Source organism: Anser cygnoides, chromosome 10 (genome assembly GCF_040182565.1).
Source record: "Anser cygnoides isolate HZ-2024a breed goose chromosome 10, Taihu_goose_T2T_genome, whole genome shotgun sequence".
NCBI lineage: Eukaryota > Metazoa > Chordata > Aves > Anseriformes > Anatidae > Anser > Anser cygnoides.
The window spans coordinates 8,450,631-8,463,928 of record NC_089882.1 but is presented as its reverse complement, the minus strand read 5'-3'; the positions used below and the strand labels follow the sequence as shown (position 1 = coordinate 8,463,928).

The following is a 13,298-nucleotide window of genomic DNA, read 5'->3' as shown; positions in this document are numbered from 1 at the left end:
CATTCTTTATTCTGAAGGCAAGAATCCCAGAACAAGCAGTGCCAGCTCTGGGTTCATAAAGAGGGCAATGTTTCTAATCACTTATAAAAACCAGACTTGGACTCTGTGCTCCTTCTTAGTCAATACGATTTAATCTCTTTTTTTTTTTTTTTTTTGAATCTTTGGAATATCAAATGGGAAGCAACACTTTCTCCACCACGAGCTTTCAGCTGTATGTTTTCAAGAGGTACCTGCAAGAATGATAAATTAGGTGTGAAATTGAAGTAGAAATGAAAGTCTAGCCCCTCAATGTCCAGGACACTTTGTATTCTTGCAAAATCTTAAATGCTATCATCAGTTTTAATTGATTGCTGGACAGAAGAACTAAAACCAATGAAGCAAAAACACCTTGCAAAAAATACTACAATAGCAATAAAGGAAATCTTAAAGAGCTTCCCAACTCCCCATTGTCTCCTGGGGAGCCAAAATCTATTCAATCAAATGATCTGATCAACAGCATGCAGTAAATTTGTGTGAGCACTAAGGGAAAACTCCAATTTTCAGACTTAGAGTTCTACTTTTGAATCCCAGGCCTGTCTTGCTTCCCAGGCAAAACACAGAAGAAAGAAAGAAAGAAAGAGATGCAGCAGAAATAAAGGGAGCTGGAACTCACTTAGCATCCTGTAACTTCTGAAAGAACTGGTTCTAATATTTGTGTGCAATGTAAACGCTGTTTATAAAATCTAGATTTCTGAGCAATTTGCATGGCAACATGCTTCTCTTTTTGCACTTCAGAAAGCCAGCAAATAATATTCAGACCTGGGTGAAAAAGCCTGGCCCCTGAATTCCCATGGGTGTGCCACCTTGTGCTAAATTTGCTTAGTGCCAGGGAGTGCTAATGAAAGTTTCCAGAGAGGGGAGCGGATGATGGTGTAAACACACTTGAGAAAGACTTCAGACTAAGAGGTAATGCTGATATCAATGCCTCTTAAAGATTATTTAAGCGTATTTTTATGGCAATTTATTTCCTTCAGCAGAAACCTTACAAAGATAAGCCATTTCAAGAAATACTTTTACTCCAAAGTACCAGTTCAATGCAGTACCTATATTAAAAAACATTCTCCCTTTCGCTTCTGCATTTTGAACACTAATCCAGGCCAGCCTAAGTGTCCACACCACAGGAAATGAACTGCATCAGGCAATATCATTTGCTGAAAGGTAAGAGTGGTGGTATTCTCCCTTCCCTTCGTTTTATATTTCTGGGGACAATTTCACAGGCCATGCCATTGCTGAATGGGGAAATTGGAAAACTGCAGAATCGATTTGCAGACGTGCGGTTCTATTTTCTTTTACACCTCCTTCATCAGAGCCTCTATCATTCCTGTGTTGTGTACCATTATTATCGACAGCACCTGGACACCACTGATAATTGCTAAACTAGGGAAAAGCTATTCCTTGCAAGTGAAAGCAAAACCACGTATGAAGCAGTCGGATGACACTGAGCAGTACTATTCTTGCCTTTAAATTCATCTGCTTCAGAGCACTGGTAACATACCCATTGTATGTTGTTGCTGAGAGGTAAAGGGAAATGTATTTTAAACACTCTTATCTAAATTGTTTTTGGTGTGTTTGCATTTTTTTTCTTAAGTAAACAAGCTTCGCAGCTGAACAGCAAAGTTGTATTGAATCTGTTTTGATTTAAAATATAAAAAATACGCTCTCCTTCTGAATGCTTCCAGTACATAGCAATTCTTCTCTTGTTAAGTGCATTTCATAAAGGAAAAAAGTATTTCTTCCACAGCAAACTTCTGATAACGCTTCAGTTATCAAAACTGAAACTAGTGGCTAGTCACGGCAGAAAGCCGAAACCAGCTGGTGACTAGCGGCCACTTTGCTGCTGGGAAGGAGAGAGAAACGTGCTTTGTGGTATTAAAAGGTCATTGCCAACAAAATGGTTGCTTGTCTGCTGGAGTCATCCAGCTGCTCTCTCCGCAGGATTAGTACAGTTGATCTGCCTGGCTCTGACGTGCTGGGGGCGCAAACACAGGGAAAATAAATGATAATAGACTGCTGTCATAACAAGCTTGCAGACTGATTATGTTCTTGATTAAAGCCCAAAAAAGTTCTGGGCCTTGTGCTCTTGATACTGCCCTGCCCTTGTGGCAGCAGTAAGGTGGTAAGGTGGTATATCAGGTTTCTCCATTCCTTGCTTTTCCAGCGGTGGCCATGGTGGCCAATGTCCCCAGCCTGCTGGGGGACAGCTTTTCTCTCCCTTGGGGACTCAGGGAGTTGTTCCAAGAGCGGCAGGACGGCGCAGACGGGACAAAGGCAGCACAAAGCAGCGATTCAGAGGGAATTATTTACACGGAGGGGCCATTTCTGCGGGGTTCCCGTCGCAGAGCCCCGAAGCCCACTCTCCGCGCGGTGCCTGAGGGCCCCAAAATGGCGGCTCCGCCCCGCGCTTCCCGCCTCCCCGTTGCTAAGCGACGAGCCGAGCCCAGACCCCCCCCCCTCCCCTCCCCATCCCGAAAACTACAACTCCCGTGCAAGCGCGCCGGGACGGAACTACATCTCCCAGCGCGCCCCGCGCTCCGGGAAGCGGAGAGACTCCCTTCGAGTCCCCTTGCACTACATTTCCCAGCGTGCCGCGGGGGCGCCGGCCAATCGGCGCGCCCCAGGTTGGGGGGTGCGGCGGCGCGGGGTTGGCTTCCGCGGCGGGCAGGGCGGCGGGGAGGAAGCGGCGCGGAGGAAGCGGCGCAGGTGACATTTCCTCGCGGGCCGCCCCCCTCCCGCTGCCGGAGCTGGGGCCCCGAGGATGGCAGCGCTAGGAGGTGGGGGCTGCGCGGGGAGAGGGGCCGGGGGGGAGCCGCGGTCGGGCTGAGGGGCGGGGAGGGGCCTGGGGGGGGTTGAGGGGGGGGGATGTGGGGGTAAAGGGGGGGGGGGGTAAATGGGGTAAAGGGGGGGAAATGGGGGGATCCTGGGGGTGTGGGGGGGAATGGTGTGAGGGGAAGGCCGAGGGAGGGTGGGGGGGAAGATGGGGGGGAGGGGAGGAGGTTGGGGGGGAGGGGGAGGTTCTGTAGGACCCCTCCAGGGGGGCTGGGGGGGTATTTGGGGTTTGGGGGTGTCATGGAAATAAATGGACGTGGAGAGTTAGGGGGGTGGTGGGGAGGGCGGAGGTAAGGCATTGAGGGGTGATAAGGCGTTGGGAGGGATGACCCTTCACTGGGAAGGGAGGTGGTGAAAGGGAGCAGCAGGGTTCCCCAGCCGGACGTCTGGGTGTCGAGGGGTGAGCGGAAAGGCTGGGGCTTGGGGGTGAGCTTCGGGGCCTGGTGGGCGCCGGCAGCGCTGGAAGGTGGCTCGGTTGCGTGTGCACATACCTGAGTGCCCGGCAGGGCCGGAGGAAAACTGTTTTGAACCCTTTCAGTGTTAGAAAGTAAATGAAACCCTTCAGCAACGATAGCTACATCACGCTTTTACTGTACATCAAGGCTCGGCTAGGTAGGAAACCTTGGCATCCATATAGAAAAGTATTTTATTTCCTTGGAACCTCCTCACTAGCGACTAACATTTGTTTCTGGAAAAAAAATACGAGTACAAATTCTCCCCTTCCCCCGTGATCGGTGAGTTTTGAATGCTGGAGCTGAGTTACCGTGATCAACCCCCCTGTTGTAAATTTTACCCTGCGTTACTATCTTATTTGAAAAAAAGGCGTTTTTTATTTTGAAGGCTTTTCCTAACAGTTATTTGAAGAGACTCTGACAATATTTGGCCCCAAGCCCGCCATGAAAAATGTGCCCCACAGCAGATCCCTACTGACCTAATTGTGGCTGTGCTGAAAGCTGTGTCTGAGTTCAGAGTAAGAGAAGCTCTAACTGCTCTACATCACCTTGTGTTAGAACTTAAATCTCCCGTTCGTAGTCGTTGTTGCTCATTACTTGTTTTTTGCCCGTTCTGTCTCCCTAAATTAAGGTATTCAGTGTTGCGGTCAGCAACATTACCTGACTTGCAGCTCTTACCACCTAATGTTTTTCTTTTGAGTTCTCCTTTGTTGTTGTTGCGTAAAAATCTTGTTGCTATTACGAAACAGGTTTTTGTGCTTGAGATATTGCTCAATTTTCACTTTGGGATTTACTTCATTAAGCATATCACGTGTTACTTAGAAGCTTATGCTCCACTTTGTATGTTTTCACAATTATATGCGAGTACCTTCACACCTGAGTAATTCTAAATGATAATTGTATTTTAGTCGTAAAGAAGAACATGTAGCCATACGTTTATTTATGTGAATTTATCTAATAGCTTTGTTGCTCGACATATTTACTGTGTCTTCATGAGTCTACTCCATTAGTCATCATTTGTGGAAGTTAGGAGCCAGTTCCTTTTTCGGTGTAAAGTTAAACACATGCGTACAGACTTGTGAAAGGGTGACTTAGGTTGTGGGCTTGGTTTTCTCTTCTGCATTCTTTGTTCTTCTCATTCTACAAGTCAGTAAGCGTCGTGATACCTTCCCCCCGAGTGATATCTAATAAAACATTCACACAAATATTTAGTATTTTTCCTAAAACTGGTGGATAAAAATTTATAGGTTAACCTACACGGTAGACTGGGGAAGGGGGGGTGAGAGGGAAACAACCTTAGATGCCCTTATATTTTTACTTGCTCATGGGAATGTTAGATTTGCCGTTGATGGATGACAGCACTGAGGAGGTACAGAATATTAATTTGTGCTAACTCTCATTTGTTCAGGCGTGCTTTCTCTCTTTTTTTTTTTTCTTTAATTGGTTTCAATTTTGTTTTGTAGAACCAAGTAAGTTTTCACAAACACTGAATGGAATTCCTTCTTCAAACACAGTCAGCAGTGGAATGGACCCCTTCCATGCCTGCAGTATTCTTCAACAGCTTAAAACCATGTATGACGAAGGACAACTGACAGATATTGTGGTGGAAGTGGATCATGGGAAAACATTCTCCTGTCATAGGAATGTTCTTGCTGCAATCAGTCCTTATTTCAGGTACAATAGTCCATTGTTCTTGGGGTGACTAAAAGTGGAATTATAAATTATTTTCATTAAATGACAATTAAAAAAACCCACACCTATACCAATATTCCATGTAACTATTGATGATATAGCGCAACTAGTAAACAAATGTTTTTATTCCCTTAATGTCAAGGAATTATCAAAGGAGAGTTTCATTGGACAAAATCATACAATTTTAAAAGTAAAACCCTCCCGTGTTAAAAGTATCTTCATACAGTAACAGTATAGTTAAACTACTTGTTTCCCTTTAAAAATTGTATATTCTGTCATGCTAGAATATGCATATGAAATAACACGTTGATAGTTGAATGCAAAGTCTTGGATATGTCAAGAGCTTTGCTTGTAAAATGAATTCTAAAACGGGATTAGTGAGATAATTAAGCAAGAAATTCCAGCTTGCCGTATTTGTTTCAGTAAGTCTGAAACTGATTTAAAATTTAGGTTCCCAAGCAGAGCAGCGTAACATCGGTGATAAATGCGTTTGTGCGGATACAAGGGCAGGCGCGTTGGGATTAGCTGTGCAATATGATTTCTTAGACCTGTAGCTAGAAGGTAATTACAAATAAACTGCTAAATATTTTTCTTTTGTAGATCTATGTTCACTAGCGGCCTTACAGAGAGTACCCAGAAAGAAGTTCGTATAGTTGGTGTTGAAGCAGAGTCAATGCATTTAGTATTGAACTATGCATATACCTCCAGAGTAATGCTGACAGAGGCCAACGTTCAAGCTTTGTTCACTGCAGCTAGTATCTTCCAGATCCCTTCCATACAAGACCAGTGTGCTAAATATATGATCAGTCATTTGGACCCACAGAACTCCATTGGGGTGTTTATCTTTGCTGATCACTATGGTCATCAGGAACTCAAAGACAGATCACAAGACTACATTCGTAAAAAGTTTCTGAGTGTCACCAAAGAGCAAGAGTTTCTTCAGTTGAGAAAAGACCAACTCATAAGTATACTCGACAGTGATGATTTAAATGTAGACAAAGAAGAACATGTTTATGACAGCATTATAAGGTGGTTTGAGCATGAACAAAATAAGAGAGAAGTGCACCTTCCAGAAATATTTGCCAAATGCATCCGTATGCCTCTGTTGGAAGAGACATTTTTAGAGAAAATCCCTCCCATGTTTGCACAGGCTATGGCCAAAAGCTGTGTACAAAAGGGACAACATAGTGCCAATGGCTATACACAACGGCTTGGAATGACTGCTTCTGAAATGATCATATGCTTTGATGCTGCCCACAAACACTCAGGAAAGAAGCAAACAGTGCCTTGTTTAGATTCGGTCACAGGGAGAGTGTTTAAACTATGCAAGCCACCAAATGACTTGAGGGAGGTTGGAATTCTTGTATCTCCTGATAACGATATTTATATTGCGGGTGGTTACAGACCAAGCAGCAGCGAGGTCTCCATTGACCACAGAGCAGAGAGTGATTTCTGGATGTATGATCACTCTGGCAATAGGTGGATCCCGAAAGCTCCTTTGTTGCGAGCCAGAATAGGCTGCAAATTGGTTCATTGCTGTGGTAAACTGTATGCAATAGGTGGTCGTGTTTATGAAGGAGATGGGCGAAACTCTCTCAAGTCTGTGGAGTGTTATGACAGCCGGGAGAACTGTTGGACAGCTGTCTGTCCAATGCCGGTAGCAATGGAGTTTCATAGTGCTGTGGAATATAAGGATAACATCTATGTTTTACAGGGTAAGGTGCCTTGACTGACTGTGTGGTGTTTGATTGGAAATGGGGGTTGTTTGAGCTGACTGTCTCTTCTTAGAAGCACCATAGAAAACCCAAATTTTCTGAACATCTGAAGAGTGCCCTGGGACAACGGAGTGGGAGAAAAGCTAGAGAGGGCAGTGAGGTTGCTGCTGCAGTTCTCACGCCTTGGGAATGCGTCATCAAGTTGTTGTACTGAGTTCTTGCACAAGTGGCAGTTTTGGTGGTGTTCTAAGTCAACAATTTAGCATTAAATCTCACAATGAAAATGCTGTATTCTTTATCTGAGTGGAACGCACTAATGTTGAAGAACAGCTGTTGTCATGAAAAAGCACTTAGCATTTTACTTAGCTGAACCTGTGAAAACTGGTGTCTCGTCTTTTTTTGGTGACTTGTAAAAACTGATTAGCCACGGTAGGCCTTCCCTCTCTGCCCAACTCTGCTTTTTGAAGTCAGCTAGGTAACTAAGGAAGATGATTTATCTTTTTCTAATTAGCTCGCACTGTCTTTCCATCCTATCTTCCAATAAATAATCAGACTTACTGGTTTATTGCATCTTGATTCTTAAATTAACGACTTAGGCACAGTTCTAGCACCAGCAGTGATAGTTCCATATTTGAGATTTATATCAGAATAACCCGTAAAGATTAAAATAAGTATGTTGACAATGATTTAGTACCAAGATGTACATGCAATTGAAAGCGGTGTGATGAAAAAGATGCTTGTGGTTATTTTAGACTGGGAATTACATATTCTAGGACTCTAAAAAGGATCGTTATGGGAATGGATAAAATAAAAAAGGGAAGAATAAATTATTTGATTTGTGGAGATTTTATAAAATATATATTTCTGCGTGCCCAAGCTTCATAGCAGTCCATGCTTAAGAGCACTGAGACTGGTATATGAGGCTGTGGTAAGAGTCCCAAGAAGCAGAAAGAAAGATTGGGACAGGGAGTATCTTAGTTTTGTTTTTGTTAGGCCCTTTTCTGTGTAAACATTTGCAGAATTTGGGGTCTTGGATCTCTACCAACCCCCCTCTTTTTGGGTCCATCTCCATGCAAAGCTGGACCACAGGAAAGAAACGTGTTGGGGAATACTGTAAGCTGCTTGTTATTGATCAGAAGTCAGCCTGATTTCTTGATGTTGTGTCCCTGCCACTCAGTAAGGTCGGAGGGTTTCCACAAGACCTGCAGGTGTTTTTCTTCTTTCATTTTCTTCTTTCCATATTACATCTGACTGGTTGTGGCTCTAAATTAAATTGTGTTAAAATAAGTTTTCTCAATCTTTCTCTCCTGTTGGATTAACTGTGTGCTTTAGATCGTTTAAAAAGGAGCACTGAGGAGTCTTTAACTTAACAGAATATTTGTTCATTTTTCAAGTGTTTCTTAGAACTGCTAAAAAATGGATAACATTTACAGAGGTATTATAACCTACAGAGTAAGAATGCATTTTTTTTTTTTACAAATCATGGCTGCACTACTCTGTGTTTCAGTGGTTTTAATGGCATCCCAATGAAGTAGCTTATTTAAGTAAACATTGAGTTAACCAGCAAATTAAATAATTTGCCACAGAAAATAATCGAATTCTCTATTTGAGTGTGGAAGATAAAAACCTTGATTGGGCTGCACTCTACTAGTGTATAAAAAAGTTAATTTTCAGTAATTTTCACAGACAAAGCTCACAAGTTTGAAGTAGTCCATAAGGATTGATGGGAGCTGTAGAACGCAAACTGGAATGCAAGCATCAGTCATAGGAGATTATACTGTGGAACAAAAATGAATAATCAAAAAATGCATTATCTGTAAGACTTAATGTCTTAAGTTATATTCCACGCTTTTAGCTCTATTATTTCTGTATTCTTTGTTAAACTTGAGGTGCTTTCTTACACTGCAGAATAGTTTAAATTCTTAAAAATATCAAAGTGAAATTTATATATAAAGTTGAATTATGTTAATATTTGGCAAACGTTAGCCCTTTCTTTCCCCCGAGCTTCATAAAAGGCAAGGTGGGCTCTATCTGTGTTCTTTTTATCAAGTTTGCATCTGAACTTTGCTGTCTACAGTCTGCATGCGCTTCCCTGTGCGCCCAACAGAAGAGGTGCCTTATCTGATCACGAAAGTAGTGATGAGTCAGTAGCTTCAAACGAGTCTTCACCTGGCATCCTTTTAAGCAAATCAACCTTTTAATTTCCAATCAACCTGTTGTTTAAAATCCTTTTAAACAAATCAACCGAAGTGCGTAACCAGGGACGTGATACAAACGGCTTCAAAGTCTGGGTAGTAGAAGATGCACTATTTGCTCAGATTTGACAACTTTCAAGCACAGAATTCCAAGATTTTCCACAGTCTGTAGATGCTGCTTATTTTGTGAAGATACTAAAGAACAAAACAAATACTTCGGATGTTTGAAGACTGGAATCTTGAAAGGTTTTGAGTCAAACTCTTAAGCGTGCTTTAGAGGTAGTAAAGGAGAGCTGGGAAACATGTAAAACACTGTATTTGTGGTGTGCTTCAAATTCCCATCAGCTGGGTTAGAAACTCAAAGTAGCTTGTACTTATTTTTTGTACGTTGAAGGAAGCAGATGATGATAGATTTTTGTCATGAGATCAGGGCTTTTAAAAATTGGTAGACTCTTTCTGTGTGTGGAAGACCATAGCTGAAAGCTTAGTAGCGGTGGAATTGCTGTTACGGAAATGAAGCATCAGTTTTATGTTTTATTTTTCCTCTCTCTTTGCAGGAGAATTTTTTCTCTGCTATGATCCTCAGAAGGATTACTGGGGGTTTTTGACCCCAATGACTGTGCCTAGAATCCAAGGCTTGGCAACTGTGTACAATGACTCCATCTACTACATAGCTGGAACCTGTGGAAACCATCAACGTATGTTTACCGTAGAGGCCTATGACATTGAACAAAATAAGTGGACTCGAAAAAAAGACTTCCCGTGCGATCAGTCCATTAATCCATACATAAAACTCGTACTCCTCAAAAATAAACTCCACCTGTTTGTCAGAGCTACTCAAGTCACTGTTGAAGAACACGTTTTCAGAACCAGCAGGAAGAATTCGCTCTATCAGTATGATGAGGTTACCGACCAATGGCAGAAAGTATATGAGACTCCAGATAGGCTCTGGGATTTAGGCCGGCATTTTGAATGTGTTGTTGCTAAGTTGTATCCGCAGTGTCTTCAGAAAGTTATTTAAATTTTTTTTTTTCAGTAACAGGCCTTAGTGCTTTCAGTGGTAATCTGATGCTAGAGAAAACATGTCTTAAAAGAAAACAAAGAAATTCAGTATTTATTGTAAGCTGAAACAGATAGGTTGTTTTTTTTTTTTTTGTATGTGGGGATGGGTGCTCTTTAAAGGTTGCAGTCTGGGGAGGGAATTACTGGTTCAGTTTCATATTTACTGATATTTTCCTGGGAAATGAGAAGGAGGTTACAAAGTGCAATTATTAGCATTTTTTTCTGGTAAACACTTAATCATGTCATACTTGAGGGGTGTTTTTGTGGTAAGAGCAAATTAAGTGGAAGAGCCAGGATAACTATGCACTACAGTGAAAGAAAATCTAGCATTAGTAGCTAAGGATGTCCAAGCTGTTTTGAAGTGACTTTTCTTTTTTCTCTTTTTTTAAATACGGGTAAAATTTGAGGCAATATCACTAACTTGTGTTTTTTTTTTTTAATTTTAGATTGAAATTACATAGAGGAATGGTAGATCCTGATTCATAATGATCTTTTTCTTTTTTTGTACTGCTTTTGAAGTCTTCTAAAATGTTTGTAATGTTTGTGCACTACAGTTTGGGAGAAAAACTCAAGCCAGAGTTGGAACATGGAGTACCTTTGCCCTGGAAGGAGGCCTGTTCAGTTTGCTTTACCACTTCCGTCTATGGATTTTTGTTGAAATTGAGCTTAAAGATATCGAAAACAAATCCCAACACCTCTTTTTCTGCCACTTAGGTGTAGTGCTGCAAGAAAAAAAAAAAAAGAAAACATTTTTAACACTGCTTAAAATCTTTTTTCATCCCATAAAGGGCTTTAACCCAAAAGTTGATGGTGCTAGTACATTTTTAATACTTGTTTGTCTGAAATGGGCTAACCTTATGCTACTGTTTAAGACAGCCTGTTATTTTTCATGGAGTGTGTGTCTGTTTTCAGGCCCTGTTCTGTCATCATATTGTCTTTTTTAACATAACATTTTTACTGTAGTGGTATTCTTGCACAGATTGGTGACAGGATATGGCCTTAATAATATCGAAGTTTTTTTGTGGAGTGTTCATTTTGTCTCCACTAAAGCGCAGTGCTATGTGCAGTGTTAGCATGTGCTCCAGTAACTTTAAAATGTGTGGCTTAACTTTACACATCATCTTTTTCTTCCTGTGATCAAGCCCTCAGATACCTTCTAATTGATTCTGATCTATAATGTGAAAACTTGCACTACTGAGCTGTCTTCGTTACCCAGTGTATTAAAGAAAAATTGACAGTAAGTGTCCATGGCTTAATCTTAGATGCTAATTTAGAATAGGGATTCAATATATTGCAACACTTTTCTCTATGTATTAAACATTTAGCTTACTTTTGCAGAAGTAAAAATTTTCCAAGTTCGGCCTCTACTTCAGTAGTTGAAAACTGGATGTAAAAGGGAAAAGAGGAATCCTAAAACTTATCGGCTATAATTTGCCAGGTTTGATTTGCTACTGGTTGAATTTTTTCCAGAGCTAGAGGTGTGCGTTATCTTACTCTTTCCTATTTTCTCAAATTGACCGCAGTAAACCAGTTAACTTGAAATGGCAGTGGCCACTGCTGGCTGTAAGTTCTTACCATTATCTGGCTTAGCAGCTGATATTTGAGTAAGCCAAATATTTAGCTCCTTAATGCTTATCCCCCTGGCATGGCTGAGGATTTGGATAATGTTCATTTGCCATGTGGTTTGTCTGTTCCCAAATGGAACCTTTGATTTACAGAAATACTCGCCTGGTTCTGTTTCTTAATTCTTGCACAAAATGTTAGAAAGGCAAAAACAAAACAACAACAAAACTGTGAAATGAAAAGGAAAAAAAAAATGCCTCTTTGCATTACATACCTCATCTTCCAGAGATTTACCAAACCGCTTCTTTCAAATGCGAGCGCCTGATTTTTTTTTTTCTGAAATAAAGTTGAAGTCGACAATACTTGCTAAGGCTGCGTTATACACCAGTGTTGAGGTGTGTTGTTTCTTTGTTTAGTTTTCTTCTGGATACCGTTTTATATATATCCATAGCCAAGAATAAGAGCTTGTTTTAAGTTCAACTAATTTCATTTTTCAAGTTATCCTTAGTCCTTGGCTAGCTCTTTGCGCTGTTGTAGGCCTCTAGCTGCAAGCTTTCTGAAGCACCCTCCCTAACAGTGTTGCATTTGTGTGTAAAACCATTCTTTTGCAAAGTGTTATGTAACTTTTTCTTTTTTTTTTAAAGCTTGGTTGAATATTTACAAGACTTCTTGCTGCTTTTTGACAATCTTCTATATTTATTTAGTAGAACAAATTTCAATATATTACTTGAAACTATGAAATAGAATTGAGTTAGCAATTGACTGGTCATGTGATGTGTAGAAGTACAATATGCTGTGGTTAATTCTGCAGTAGGTTTGTTAATTTTGTTTATCTGCACTAAAGTACGAAGATCTCCATTCTGTTTAACCATTCAAACTGAGGGTGTGATCCAAGTCAGTAATGTCTTTTTTTTAAGAAGCTAAATCCTGGAACTTGCTGTGGGAGTAGAATATACTGAATCTTTTGCATGAGGAGTTCGTTGAGACAGTAACGTAGCTGTGAGATTTTGCCAATTCTTAAATGCTTCTACATTTTGCTGAAAGTCAGATTCCTGGTAAAGTTTTTGCTTTAGAGTCAAGCTTAAGTAAACTTGCACAGCACAGAAAAAAAAATAATTGCACCAAAGGTACTGATAATAATATTTAAACAGTAACCTATAAGTTTTCCCCACTTAGTATTTTTCTGCGTTCATTTACTGCCCTTTTATTAAATTAATTTCTAGCATTGTAAGGATTTACATAAGCGTGAATCTCTTTCAGAATTATTAATTACTTTAGAAGGAAGCATTTTGTAATTTCCACTTGATTCTATCAGTAAAACTTAGGCTAACTAAAAGCAATTTTGGTGCACCAAACATGCAGTGTTTGTATGTTCTACAAGAAACTGAAGAGCTCCCTGTTCGTAAGGCTGTTTAGAAATGGCATCCAACATTCAGTGCTCAGGTATGTTAGTAAGAAGTACTGTAGTCCTATGAGGGCAAATGTGTGGATTTTTAAACATTTTGCCATAATTGCACAATTTTGCATTTTTACTTAATGTCATGTTATGTTTCTTAAAATAAACCTATTGTTGAAATACAGAACCGGTTGCACTCAATTGTGATAAATCCATTGCATAATTTTTAGTAAGTTTCTGAAAATTAACCCTGTGATATCACTTTGTTATTTTCTAGGATGCTTTTACCATTCAAGTATTGGGTAACTACAACTATGAACTCTAACCTGGGGACGATTTGGACGCTCAGTTACTATTT

The 13,298-nt window shown here is 40.6% G+C and overlaps 1 protein-coding gene across 2 annotated transcripts; it reads left to right on the top strand.

Moving 5' to 3' along the window:
- The first annotated feature begins 2,655 nt into the window (after positions 1-2,655).
- KBTBD8 (kelch repeat and BTB domain containing 8) lies at positions 2,656-12,686 on the top strand. Of its 2 annotated transcripts, none has more exons than XM_067002975.1 (4): positions 2,656-2,810; positions 4,781-4,991; positions 5,610-6,724; positions 9,477-12,686. In XM_067002975.1, exons 1-4 carry the CDS (start codon positions 2,795-2,797, stop codon positions 9,938-9,940), a joined length of 1,806 nt encoding a protein of 601 aa, XP_066859076.1. In that variant the 5' UTR covers positions 2,656-2,794; the 3' UTR covers positions 9,941-12,686. The 2 variants fall into 2 exon arrangements, with proteins under 2 accessions (XP_066859076.1, XP_013035789.1); XM_013180335.3 differs by lacking the exon at positions 2,656-2,810 and adding an exon at positions 3,148-3,835.
- Positions 12,687-13,298: the final 612 nt, after the last annotated feature.